The sequence below is a fragment of the Aulonocara sp. 'chitande type north' Nkhata Bay genome, linkage group LG20, assembly GCF_057382095.1.
Source record: "Aulonocara sp. 'chitande type north' Nkhata Bay isolate Kocher_YH1m ecotype deep benthic linkage group LG20, A_spYH_male_GT1.1, whole genome shotgun sequence".
Taxonomy (NCBI): domain Eukaryota; kingdom Metazoa; phylum Chordata; class Actinopteri; order Cichliformes; family Cichlidae; genus Aulonocara; species Aulonocara sp. 'chitande type north' Nkhata Bay.
In genome coordinates this window covers 15,313,654-15,327,195 of record NC_141363.1, presented here as the reverse complement: position 1 = coordinate 15,327,195, position 13,542 = coordinate 15,313,654, and the positions used below count along the sequence as shown (strand labels likewise).

The window sequence follows — 13,542 nt, the reverse complement described above, 5'->3', positions numbered from 1 at the left end:
ACTCAGAGAAGCAACATAAGATGAGGGGTTACCTTATATGGCATTGCATAGGCACCCTGTGGTTTCCTTTATCTGCTGGTATCAATAATGAGGCAGGATGTGTATGATCTACAGCCTTTTCAGTCAGAAGGGATTCTTTGTCTGTGTGCTCCTCACATTTCCTTTTCTTTCTTTCTTTTTTTGTTGTTGTTGGTAGGTTTCATTTGAAGTTGTAGCACATCAGCAGTGGTGGTGCTGGTGGTGGAGGATTAATTACGTCCGTGACATACTATACAGCCTGCAGGCGAAGATTTGATTCTGTTTAAGTGCACCCTTGGTGCACATAACGCGCTTGCTCCAGATGTTAGTAACCTCATTCCCCAACATTATTGCTGCCAGTGAGGAAGAGCAGAGACAGGATGTTGCTCAGCGTTCATGATACCTACTGTACTGAAAGTATAAGATCCATTCTCTGGTTTTATTTTATTTTTATTTATTTTTAAATCAGTCAACTTCTGCAGGTGCAGGAGCATCATTTATCCATGTCATATTATTACTACACTGCATTCATCCTCCTGCATTCATCAGATAAAAGCTGGAACGCGTGGAAGAAATGTGCAGAGTATCCCGCTCGTTCACTCATCTAACATAATGGATTTCATGGGGACTTATTGCATTCTTACAGGGGTGTCCATTAATCATGGCTACATGCAGATTGACTCATCATCGAGCAGGTGTTAATGCTATTAGTGATGAAGGTAGAATTAATTTGTGCAGCGGAGTACGGTGCGATCTGCTGTCGGTGCGCGTCTCTCGATCCGAGCGTGTTTTTCTGAGCTGTGAGGAGGAGGGGGGGAATACGCACCACATCCGACACGATAGACAGGAAGCAAAAGAGACTGGTAGTACCAATCGCTCCTGTCTGTGGTTGCCTTTTATGTGATCCTGTGGCCCTTTTTGTGTTTTTGTGTGTCGACGGTTGCATCTTGCATGACAGTGAGGTGTGTGTGTGTGGGGGGGGGGGGGGGGGGTAAAAGGATGCTGTCGTGTGCTGCAAGGGAAAATAATACAAGGTCATTAGGAAACATTTAGAAAAAGATTGGTGGGGGTTGAAGGGTGGTGCAGTGTAGGTGAGGGGGAAGGATGGATGCAGGGGGGAGAGAGCAGGAGCGAGGGATGCTGAGGGAGAAAGACGGTATATTCATAGCAGCAGCGGTATTTATAGCCGCCCAGAGGAGAGGAGAGAGCGCGGGGGCGTGGCTTTTTGCGCTGCTTCGCATGGCGGAGAGGGAGAGTGGGGAGGAGAGAGGCAGCTCTGGCGCGAGTGAGTGAGCGAGAGGAGAGGCTATTTGGCAGGAGAGGGAAGGAAGAAAGAAAGGCGGGAGAGAGGGAGGGCTGTTTTTTGAGTGAGCGAGTTTGTGTGTGTGTGTGTGTCCCTGAGAAATAGAGAGAGAGGGTGGAGAGTACTGAGCTGAGAGAAATCTGTCAGATTCAAACACACTGTCTGTGTGTGTGTATGTGTGTGTGTGTGTCTGTGGTAGAAAGAGAGCGAAGGATGTAAAGAGAGGTGGAGAGCTGAGGAACACATAGAAAGAGACCGAAGAGGACCACAAAGTGAGGTATGTACGGCTGTCATGCTGCTCATAAATCCAGAAACAACCTGTGTGTGTGAGCATGTGCATGCGTGACTGAAGTGAATGTGTCTGTGTGTTTATATATAGTTTGGTGTCTTAAATGGACACTGTGTCCTCTTGGGGGGTTTGTAAGTGGACAAATGGAGCTACTGGCTGTTAGAGGAGTATCAATTATGTAATACAGTGTGCACCATTTTCACTGTTGATGCTCTGTATATGAGTGTGAGTGTGTGTGAGAGAGAGTGTGTGTGTTTGCGTGCTTGTGTAATTATGCTGAGGTGTTTATGTGGCCATTGTGTGGAGCCCTGCCACTGTGCCTTGACCATATGGGGTGATTTACAGCCACTGTTAAAAACAAAAAAACACCAGTGCTGATGGAGCTGTGGAACCTTAAATCCCACCTGCTGGCCTTCTCACCTATAAGGAGTTCACAGCTATTTTCATGTTATGTTATTAAGGCACGCAGATAAACAAGCTTCTCAGAGGCATCTGCAAAGTAGCGCTCCCTTTGTGCTGTTGGTTCACAGTGCAACAACAAAGATTGTGATAGTAATGTAAGACAGCAGCTCGAGTACAGACACAGCAAGCTCAAAAGCTTATGTAGGAAGCCGAATGGTGTGTTTTGTTTTCTTATTTGATGAGCTTACCTTTAGTTAAACCCAGGAGGAGCAGCAGATTCGAGAGCGACATTGTCACGATAAAACTTGAAATTCTCACGTTGATTGAAATCGTAGCCCTTCCGGCTCACAGGTTGGCCTGATCTAAGATGCAAATCCCTGACCTCAGATGGCAACACGAGCGTCCTTGCTTTCACTGCATCAAAACAACTGCACAGACAGTGGTGTGCTTCAAGCGTGTTTGCTGTGCTTGCACATGCATAACGTGGTGCTAATTTTGACCTACTCCACTTCCCTCATGTGTTGATTTGCCAATGAGCTGTGCCGGACACTTAAGTGACATTACAGGAAATCAGGCGTGACACTTTTTCCACAGAATTTGAAACCACATGTGGTCACAGTCTTTAGGTCACAGTCATTTTAACCCAAAGGATGCAGAACAATTTAACAGTAATTTTACTTTCTATCTATTGATGCAGTCATATGCTGTAACCAATTCAATATAGGTGAATGTATGTCAGGTAGGGTGGACCTGCTTTATAACTATTTTATGACCATAACTTCAAATTTGTAATAGCAGGTCTGGCTAAAAGATGGTGGAGTCAAAAGTAGTTTTGTTTCCGTAAATGTAGAACAATGGAAATGGAAAGTGGCCTCAAATATGCTTACTATTAATATATATGCATATCTTAAAAAAACTGTAGTTAGATTTAGTAGCAGTGGAGATATTTGTGTAAATGTCCCTGATTTCATATTACAGCAGTGAGATTTTCTCTTTCAGTACTGTAGACCCGAGGAGCAAAAATATCAGTAGAACTAAACCTAAAGCGCTGATTAATTATCTCACTTAGAGAAGGTTTCAGCGCTGTGCTCAGGCAGTTTCAGCTGTGCCTGAGGAGCGGATGTGGCCTGACAGCCTTCCACCCCCTCACACTGCCCAACTGTTTCATTTCACCTTTTTTTTTTTTTTGATATCTGACGGGATCTACAGGTATGCATTCCACAAACATTGCCTGTAAATGATCTTCTGCATTAAAGTCAACTCTCCGTGCTTTTGCAATTAGGTATCATGCCAGAATCTAAAAGGCGCCTGCCATGTGTATAATATGGCTACTGTGCTACTGCCAGAAAAAATGTATGTCCTTTTGCAAATGTAAATCTTTTTGCTCTGTGCCGGTACTTAGTGGACTGCTGGCTGCACTTTCTTTTATGGGATGAATTCCGTGTGGTTCTCCTCTACCACCTTGAAACTAGCTGACCCTGTGCTGTGTGTTTTTGGCTGTGACGCGAACCAGGATTAAGCTGCTGCTAAAAAGATTTGGTGAGATTTTCAGGTAACAGAGTAATTCTCTACAGATGGTTGTGAGAGGAAAAAAACCTGTGGTAGCATACTATTATGCAGTTTCCTGTTTGCTGTGGAAGTTTCTGCACAAGCAGCACTTCACAGGGTACACAGGAGTGTATAGAAACTCTGGCAAGAAGCAAACAAACCTGGATTTTGGCTACTTTGCATGGCGAATATAGCGTCCTAAATCTCATGGCAGATTCTTAATAAGTTATGGGCCTGGAGTCGGTATGAGTTTGTGCTACCTTTTGTTGTGATGCAGTCACGTTGGCTGTATACTGTGGTTTCAGAATTACCGTCATGCAGCCAGTTGGCTGACAAATAAGGTAACTTCCAGCAGTTGAAAGTCGGTTGATACCCACTACCTTTCTAGTTATCTTGATGACTCAAATCATTTTACACTGCAAGTCACACTCAGCCATTCACTAATACTGTTCTTTTGTAGAGTCTAAGCAAAAAAAACTGTATATCAAAGATGGATGTAGCCACAATATCATCACTTGGGTTTTAGACTCCGTAGCTTGAAACCTCAACGTTAGCATTTTACCTTCTGCTGTGCTGTGCGGGGGGATTTTGTAGATCCATATAACCATATCTGGAAGGGAGTTCTAAGTGCTAAGTTATTAGTTAATGCTAGCAAGCTTAGCAAGGTGCATCAGGTTGTAAACCTGCTAATTAATGCTACGTAGGATTTCACTCACTAAAACTGAATCATTAACTTTTTGGGCAAGAAACTCCGCACCACACAGCAGGCCATATTATTGATCAGATAATTTTCTTTAAAAATCCGCCAAGTGGCACCAACAACACTAGGGCTGCCACGATTAGTCGACTAGTCACGATTACGTCGACTATCAAAATCGTCGACGACTGATTTAATAGTCGACGCGTCGTTTGAAGCTTTGTAAGATCACAAAAGACGCAGGAATATGTAGTAGGATTTAAGAGTGTAATAACGGATTGAAACAGAAGATGGCAGCACTGCATGTACAAGGATGCCAGCTGCCGTTAAACCCCGAAGAAGAAGCTGTGTCCCAGAATTCATAGCGCGGCCCAGCTCAGTTTCCAACAATGGCGGCAGCTAGTTAGTTTTAATATTACTCTTATTATTCTTTCTGGGTCACAAAATAAACGTTTAACATATTTTCAGGCGGGAATGTAGCTGTGGAAACCTCAAATATCTGCTCAGTTTATCAAGACACCGCATATTTTCAAAAGCGCTCCGACGTTTTCGGAGACGTCTGTTACCCACTAGCTCGATAGCTAGCCGGGGGCTAGGCTAACTAGAGCCGTGAGAACACCGGACTCCCGGCAAATCGTTTTCAAACCCACCGCCGTCTTTCGCTACTCAGGTTAAACATATGAGTCACTTAGATAACTTAAAAATGTTATTGTTTGGCTTTTTTTTTCTTTTAGTATTTTATTTGTTCCTGAGTAAATCTGTTTGGCTGAGATTAAAGTTCTAGTTTTTACACAGCTGAATAAACGTCAAGCAGACAACTGATTATCAGAAGTGTGAGATGCTGGAGAATCTACTCCGGTGTCCTGTTATATTTTAGATAGCAAGGAGTTTATTAAACTTCACTGAAACAAACTATCATCTTGTCTTTATTTTTAGTTAGCACATACCTTAAACACTTAAAGCTGTAAGCTAATGATAGTTATATAAGAGCAGATGCTGCTGGTGCAATAAGCTGTACGTTTTACGTCCAGTGGATGATGATCTGATTAGTCGACTAATCGCAAAAATAATCGGTGACTAGTCGACTATCAAAATAATCGTTTGTGGCAGCCCTAAACAACACAAACATGGTTGAGGCTGGTTGAGTTCAGGAATCAGCAGAGGTCAAGCAACCTGCCAGCAAAAGTAGACGCATTTCTAATTTTACAGCTCACTAGTATGGGTAACATTGTCCACCATACCTTGGTTAACGATGAAGGCAAAACTTTTGTTTTGTTTTTAATCTAGGCTTAAGCTGGACATTTTAACAATGGAGCAAATGGGACGTGACTCAGTTTTGGAGCCAGCATCAAGTGGACAATAAAGGAAGTGTAGTTTTCAGTTCATCTACTTTGGTTAAATGTAAAACCTGTTGAAGTTGCTGTTGGCTTTTAGCATGTGTCAATCTCCAGCTGTGATTTGTAGTCACAGAGGTGAAAATTAAAAAAAAAAAAAAGGCTACAAAAACTCACTGTAAGAGTTACTACAGAAAGTCAGTGTTGCATTTTCACAAAACTGGGATACTCAAACCAGACGACTTTTAGAAACAGCAGTCAAAACGGAAGCAGCCAACTTCTAAGATATCTACACATTCAGCTGGTTATATGAGAAAGCTCTTCATGAACCATATCGTGACTGGACAGCGGGTTTTATTCAGTCTCCTTCTGCCCACTACAGAAGTTTTATTTATTTTTTAATTTCACACCCACGATGTGTGGCATGCACTTACTCTTTAGATAACTCTGATTACATCATCAGGGTTTCCTCTAGACCATTAAACATTTATGATCATGTCCTGAGAAGTACTTATCATGATTAGTAAACAGAATTGGCCGAAGGTGTGATCCCTCATTTAGGTTACCTCCCTATGTGTGGAACAATATATGCTTAAAAATACATGATGCAGCTATATTTTTCCATCCACAGGTCCAGATTGTTGATCATTTATGCAAATTCTGTTTCATCAGTATGCTTTTTTTACATTGCACATTGTACAATAATATGACGTGCCAGACACATTATGGGTCTATACTTTTCTTTTCTTTTTTGTAAGGCATGTAATGTAACATTTTTGTTAGCTGATGTTTATCCTACTCACTCCTCCTGCAGTATAAGCTGCAACCAGCTCCATCCTGTCCCAGGTCCTGATTGCATCTAAAAGAGGCTCTCCAATCAGCACGTCAATTGATCGGTGTCACACCTGACTCTGTCTGACTTGGGCTTTCACATCAGTCAATTTACAGCTAGAGCATACATTAGCATGATCATGCATTCATGATTTTCAACATTCATCTGTGGTGACGAAGCTGCTTCAGCACCTGTGTCTGCAGTGCTGTTGAGCGGAAGCCTAATAGTTCCCAAAAGTCAGCTTTTCGGGAAGTTAGATCATCTGGCCGAGGGTCCCGCTGGCTGACACCCATATATTTCCTTACTTGTTTTTATGATTTTTTTTGTTTGTTTTTACGGTTTGGCTATGTCCTGAGTTCAGGGGGTTTTGGGATAGTTTTCCTCCGAGGCAGCTGTGAGAAGTCTTACAATTTGCAATTAGACAGCACAACATAAAGTTCTGCACATTAACACGGTCAACATAGCAAATCGTTGCTGGCTAACAGTAGTGTCAGGAAATCCCCGTGCAGTATCAGCATAACATCTAACACAATATCATCCTTGTATTGATTCTGCTTAGTGTCCCTTTTTCTTTTTTCCTTTAACTGACATTAGCAGGAAACCCCCCTGATGGCAGTAAAGCTCTAAGACACGCTACCACATTTATCCTGCCCTGTCGTCAGTCTGCTTTATATTCACCACGTGCACCACGTGACCTCTTTCATTCAGTGACCTTGACTTTAAGTATGAAACACTGGTCCCCTCTAACCTCTGTCTCTCTGTCCCGGCCGCCACCCACCCACCCCCACTGTTTTCCCTCGTCTTTTGCTGAATCCCTCACATCCCCTCCTCTCTCCTCAGATCATTTACAGTGGCTTTGTTCTGTGCAGATTAAGGTCGCACGCTGATGAAGGCTTCCTGTGCCTCCAGAGGTCTCGGGACCCTTGGAGTCTCATTTGCAGATTTTCTCTTCGCGTTCGCTCGCTCTGCTTCCAGATTTACTCTCCACTTGAAACCATGACTGACTATGTCTGGATCACATTCAGTGCACTGTTTTTGGAGGAAATGAAAGCACAGGTCTGACAACAGTTGTTAAGATGGCATTGAAGAGATGCCAGGCCAGCTTTCTTGTTTGTTTTTTATCTCCTTGAGTGTGCCGTACTGCCGTACAATCTACCTGCATCAACAGTATTAACTTTACAGTATAAATGAAACTGCATTAAACCACCTGGTGTCTTTTAACTTCAGTTACTTTTGTGAACTGAACACAATTGATTGCTTGTGGCGGATTGAGGAACAATTTCCACTGAAGGATTTTTTTTTTGCATCCTTCACAGGGTTCTGAAACCTGTTGAGAAACTGACACAGGATGTGGGGGGTGAAGCTGCCTCTGTATATATGGGTGTGTGTGTGCTTCCTTGCATGTGTGTTGAAGTTAAAAGTGAGAGATGAGTAAGAAACTGATTTTCATTGACAGCCTCGAAGGACTTGAAAGTCGTCCTCAAAGTACAGAAAATCAAGCGCACTTTGCATTCTCTAAATATGTTATTTTCTCCCGGTCTCTTTCCTGTTGGCTTCTCTTCTCTGTATGTTTAGTTATGCATAGGCACAATATATTTACATTGTGAACTTGTGAACATGACACGTCACAGCACTATGATTTGACTACAAACAAAAGATAACCAGACCTTATATTACACAGTGAATGGTAAAAATGTTTAAATATTAAGAGCACTAGACCAGAAGATGATTTAAGTTAAAAAAAAACCCTCACCCAGTTACCAAGCTTAAAAGGTTATTCTGTGTTGGAGAAATCAGCTTGTAGCCATTTTTAAAACCCAACCCAGTGTGATATTACGAGGTTCAACCAATGAAAAACCTGCCCACTAACTGAATACACTGAGGTAGGGAATAGACACCACCTGTTTGCACAGTAGAAATCATTAGCAAACATAGACTGTATATATGTGATGGATGTAGCCACTGTTGTTTCATGAAGTCCTTTTATGAAACCCCAAAGTCAGAGCGCTGTCTTAGTATTTTGGAAGAAGTAGTAACTATATTTAGGCTGGGGATGTGCACGTCGGGACATTTGTATGTTGCTGCTCTTGTTCGTCTGCGTCAGAAATGCTAGTAGGTTAAACATAGTTTATTAGTGCATAATTGCAGCTGTTTCAGAAATGCCACTAGCCAGGATGATAGCCCCTTATTTCTTTTCTTTTTCTGCTATTCTTTTCTAGATTAGCTGGGATCATTGTCCTGTTGCATCACCCAGTTTCAGTCGAGCTTTAGCTATGTCAAAGTTTTCCGTGTCCGAGAAGTGGCTAACTTTTTCATCCGGCTAAATCACCACGGTAACTTATGCTGAACACATAATGTTGTCTGGAACAGGCTATTCTCAGAGTTTCCACTTAAAATCGACTGGAAGCGCTACGTTTTCACTCATAAGCAATGTCTGAGATGAGGTGTTTGCGCTGTTAAGCTGTGTTTGGTTGTTGCTGTGCTTTGTGACCAGTCATCTCCAGTTTGGTCTGGTCTGTCCAGAAAAGGTTATTACAGAAGTCTTGTGGTTTCTTCATGTTGTTTGCTCAGATACAACTTTGTAAACCTAGGCTGTGTTTCCATGCACTCTCATTTAACATGCTGTCTGATGCCTGTACTGTCTGAGATGTGACTCTTGGGTTTTTTGCAGTTTGTGTGAGCTCTGCACAGTCTGACCTTGAGTTGGATTTATAGGACTACCCACTCCTGGGAAGATTGTGACATTGTGTGAACACACACCTGGATGCTCCGGACCAGAAAACTGCCAGAACGTCTGGTTTTATAGAGGTGCTCAAGCAGGCTACTGATCAATTAATGAAGTACATTTGATTATCACTACCTGGCTGCTACTCACTCTTAAGTAGTTACCCATAAGTTACGCTTAATTCCTATGGAAGCAGTAAGTGTGTACTTGCTTTTTCAGAGGAGACTGTGAATAATGCCCAACTGTTGGGAAATTTAAAATGGGAATTGACTCACTTCTGAAGTTGGCCTCTACTGGCCATTTTTAGGAACTGCAGTTTTTTGTCTCTTACATGTTAGCATCCCTTTTCATCTTGAAGGTGGCCTCTTGTTTCACCAATGCCTGTAGATGGGTATAACAAGTATACAATACTATAATGGGTATAACTTGAACTAATGTTCTCTATAGTGCTTCATAAATAAAGTTGTCTCGGATTAAAGTTGAGGAGCAGAATTAGGGGATCTCACAACAGATTTTTATGTCTTTTACCTGATGGTTGATGTTCTTCTCAGCCTGAGTAGCACATACACTGACTTTGCTGTGTTAGTGGGGTCACCTCTTAACACAAACCAACCCTCAAACCAAGAATGACAAGTCATTAATAGATCAGCAAACCACCAGTGATTGAAAAAACAAAAACATAGACCAGTGTGTGGTTGTTCTCTAACCAGCATTCATATATATGTGCTTCTGGAAAAGAAAAGAAAAATCACTGAATCACTGGAGGTATTTCCTTGCCTATTACCTTCACGGACATCCCCAACAACCAACCTACGAGGCTACGACTGTCCTTCATTATTGGTGTTACTCATCATCTCTCATCTCCCTCCCACCCCAGTCCTTAATCCTTCACATCCCCATCACTCTGCCCTCTTACTGTCCCTTCTCTGCACCACCCTTGTCTCTCCACCCCTCCTATTATATCTCCATCTCTGGTGTCACTGTCCCTTTCTGTCTTGTCACCCTGCCCCCATGTGTCCACTTCCTCTCATTCGTTCACTCTCTCATTGCGGCCTCCGTAAATCTGTTCCTGCTGCCTTTTTCCTCATCCATATCCAATCTCATTGTACTTCTATCTTTTTTTTTCTCCCCTGCCCGCTGCTCAGGCCAGCTCACCTATGGATCACCGCTCACATCGGAAACCCAGGGGATTCCATGGACGCATCGACCTGACTCACATCCCCGCCAAGAGCAGCCAATCGACACTGATGCCGATGCACTGCACTCAGCTGTAGAGCAGTGAGGCCAAGGGGTCAAGGGTGAAAGGTCACAGGCTACTGATCAAGAGCAGAAGCTGAGGTTACAAGGTTTCAGAAAGAGGGAAGGACAGCGAGACTCCGAGAAGCTATCGGGAAGGAGCGTCTCAGTGACAGACGAGGGCCAGGGGATCGAAGATGATGACTTCACACGGAAAGCTGAGGCGGGAGAAGGGGAGCCTGGCTGAGTATGAATCGCAGATGAAAGGTGAATATGCATGCGCTTGTCTCCGTGTATACGCTTGCGTTTGTACATGTGCGTTTGCCTGCACACATGACTGCACACAAGACAGCACACGGGCAGTCATGCATGAATGTGTGCACTGCGCAGTCATCCACACACACCCACACAAATATACATAACACACACAGTATCTGAACATATGTGTGCGTACTCAAACCTAAGCTCCGTGCAGAGTAAAGGGAGGAGAGCAGAAAAGCTTGCCTAGAAAGAAGCAAATCATTTTTGTGTAAGTGAAAACAAAACAACAGCAAAAATGACCAGTGCTGGCGTAATGAGGTTTTCTCGTGACACCAGCATGTTTTTGTGTGTTTGTGTGTGCGCATGTGTGCGTCGTGATTTGGAGGCTTCATGCCGTGGCTGCCTGGCTCTGTGTACTGTACTACAAGGGTGTATTTATAGCTAGTATTAGTGATGCTGTCTCCTCACATCCAGTCAGCCCCGGGCTGTGTACTCACACAAAGACAGAGGAAAAAGAGTAAAGAGGGGAAAGAAGGAGCGGGCGGAGTAGAGGGATGAGCAATGAGAGGGTGGGGGTAGAGGGGCAGGGGGTGAGGTGAAAGAGCCAAGCGAAGGTGGTGTTTTCTGAGAGAAGGATGTTTGTATTAGCCTTTTTAGAGCAAAGAGCAGCACTGGGTCGCTGTGCTACTGCTTTAGTTGGGTTTGCATACAAGCTAGTGTGTAATACATATCGATATGATTATAACAATTAGTATATCACTATCACATTACAGGGGTAGTCAAACAGCTGTATCGGTCACACCACTGGCTGCGTTTTATAAACCTGATCATAAGACATGAATTATTATTGATCCTCTATCTGAGTTAGAGGGAAAGAATTCCAGTGAAATGATTCATATACTAATGGTGAATGTGCGTGCATTATTTCCAAATGTGCAGAGATACAGTGTGTCTCCAGCTTGTACTTCAGGAGCCGTTGTGATAGGGGTTTTTATTTTTCCTGTCCTCTGTTATTGGTGTCTGGGGATGCCTGTCTTTGAGTGGTGGTGGTAGACGTACTCTCATTCTTTGCAATTAAAAGTAAAAAAAAATACTTACAAATGTACAAAATGTCCTTAAACATGAAAAGTTTGAGCTGATTGGCCCTTGTGAGAACACCTTTTAAGACTGTAAACACTGTTTTAATCTGGTTTAAGTCCTCATCCTGATGCTCATGTTTGAACTTCAGATACTCATATTGTCTGCATCTTCATGCCTCAGTGCAGTGAGTTGCTGCTTTCTGAGTGGCTGATTGGATATTTAGGTAAGCGAGAGGTTGCACCTGATAAAGTGTCTGAGTGCGTGTAGCAATAATAAGTCAATATAAGTCACAAACTCCTTATTCAGTATTTTTTTCTATTTATAATGTCAGTGAAGACAGATGCCCCGAATAGGGTTGTGCAATTATCCACATTTTAATTTTTGTTAATAATCCAAATGTTATTAAACACACACAGGGAAGATAAACTGTGTTGCTTTCTAACGCTTTAAATAAACAAAATTAAAGAAAAAAACACTGAAAACAACCTATACAATACTCTATAGTAGCTTTTGAATCAGTTATAAAAATCATAATCCTTATTTATTTTCCTGTGCTTATGTTATTTTAAAGTTCGTTTCCAAACCTTTATTTAGTGATTCAGTTGGACATCAGGCACATACTGTATTTTATGCACTGGCTGAGCAGGTAATTACATTTGCTGTGATTGTTAGAGGTTGTGAGCATGTGTTTACTTCAGTGTCTAATCTATTTTTTGTCTCCCCTGTCTCCATCTCCCTCGCATCTCAGACCTGCGGGCCCAGCTGACAGACCAGATAAAGATTTTAGACTCCCAGGTGGAGGTGAAACAGCAGCAGCTCTCAGACCTGTCTGAGTTTCTCCGCCGTCGGGGTGACATCGAGTCTGAATATGCACGGGCCCTTGACAAACTCACAGAGAGGTTTACTCATAAAACAAAAAAGTAAGGCTGCATCAGTTGTGTTTATACATTTGGGTCTTTTCTGTTCCTCTCATGGGTCTGACGTGCGTGATCGTGCCATAATCTCGGTGCGCATCTCTGTTACTGTACAGGAAGGAGCAGTGGGGTCAGTCCGTGTGTCAGGTCTGGTCTGTTCTGCTGACTCAGACCCGTCTGGAGAGCCGGGAACATGCAGCACTGGGTGACACCTGCTGCAACACGCTCACACAAAGGCTGGCACATGGTACAGAGGACACACATCGCCTGCACAAACGGGTGAGAGGATGTTATAGTGTAAGGTCACATGTATGAAAAGCAGCAAAAGGTAGAGGGAGAGTCCTTCTACTCCAAAACAAGCCAATCATTTATTTTTTTCAAATAAAAAGATGATTTTACTTCTTTTACTTTACTCTAAAATGACTCCTTTAAAACTGAGCAGGCTCCCAGATATGAACTTGCAGCTTTGACAAATACCAAATACAGTGACGGCTTTAATATAGATCCTAATTTGTCTTGGTAACGCTGGGCCTCATTCACTTAAAAAAACATTACACAGACTCATCTTGTTCAAATTACTGGATGTCAGACATGCTCTCCGTACCTTCTTGTGGTTGAAATGTGAGCAGAATCTTAATTAAGCCACTACAGACATGTCAGAGGAGCTAAGAGGTTTTGTCTGGCCCGACATCAAGCAGAGGAACTCTTTTAGTTTTTCTAATATCACTTTCAGCACTGTATTAAATGAATTACTGCTACAGATCAAAGTAATACTATGGAAACAATATGAAGTGAAGAGATAATTTTACCAAGACAGAATAACTAAATCATATTTAATAAACCTCCAGGTTTTAATGCTGTCAAGCTCTGAAGGTCCTAAATTCCCACAGACTCAAATTTAAA

At 42.6% G+C, this 13,542-nt stretch overlaps 1 protein-coding gene across 2 annotated transcripts in view; it reads left to right on the top strand.

Moving 5' to 3' along the window:
• The first annotated feature begins 1,329 nt into the window (after positions 1–1,329).
• Positions 1,330–13,542, top strand: part of LOC147305333 (SLIT-ROBO Rho GTPase-activating protein 3-like) — a 31,342-nt gene continuing 19,129 nt past the window's right edge. For both annotated transcript variants that reach the window (XM_086276947.1, XM_086276946.1), the window contains exons 1-4: positions 1,330–1,598; positions 10,294–10,651; positions 12,474–12,645; positions 12,756–12,918. In XM_086276947.1, coding sequence (XP_086133073.1) covers positions 10,582–10,651; positions 12,474–12,645; positions 12,756–12,918 — 405 coding nt within the window. In that variant the 5' untranslated portion in view covers positions 1,330–1,598; positions 10,294–10,581. The remainder of the gene's footprint in view (positions 1,599–10,293; positions 10,652–12,473; positions 12,646–12,755; positions 12,919–13,542) is intronic.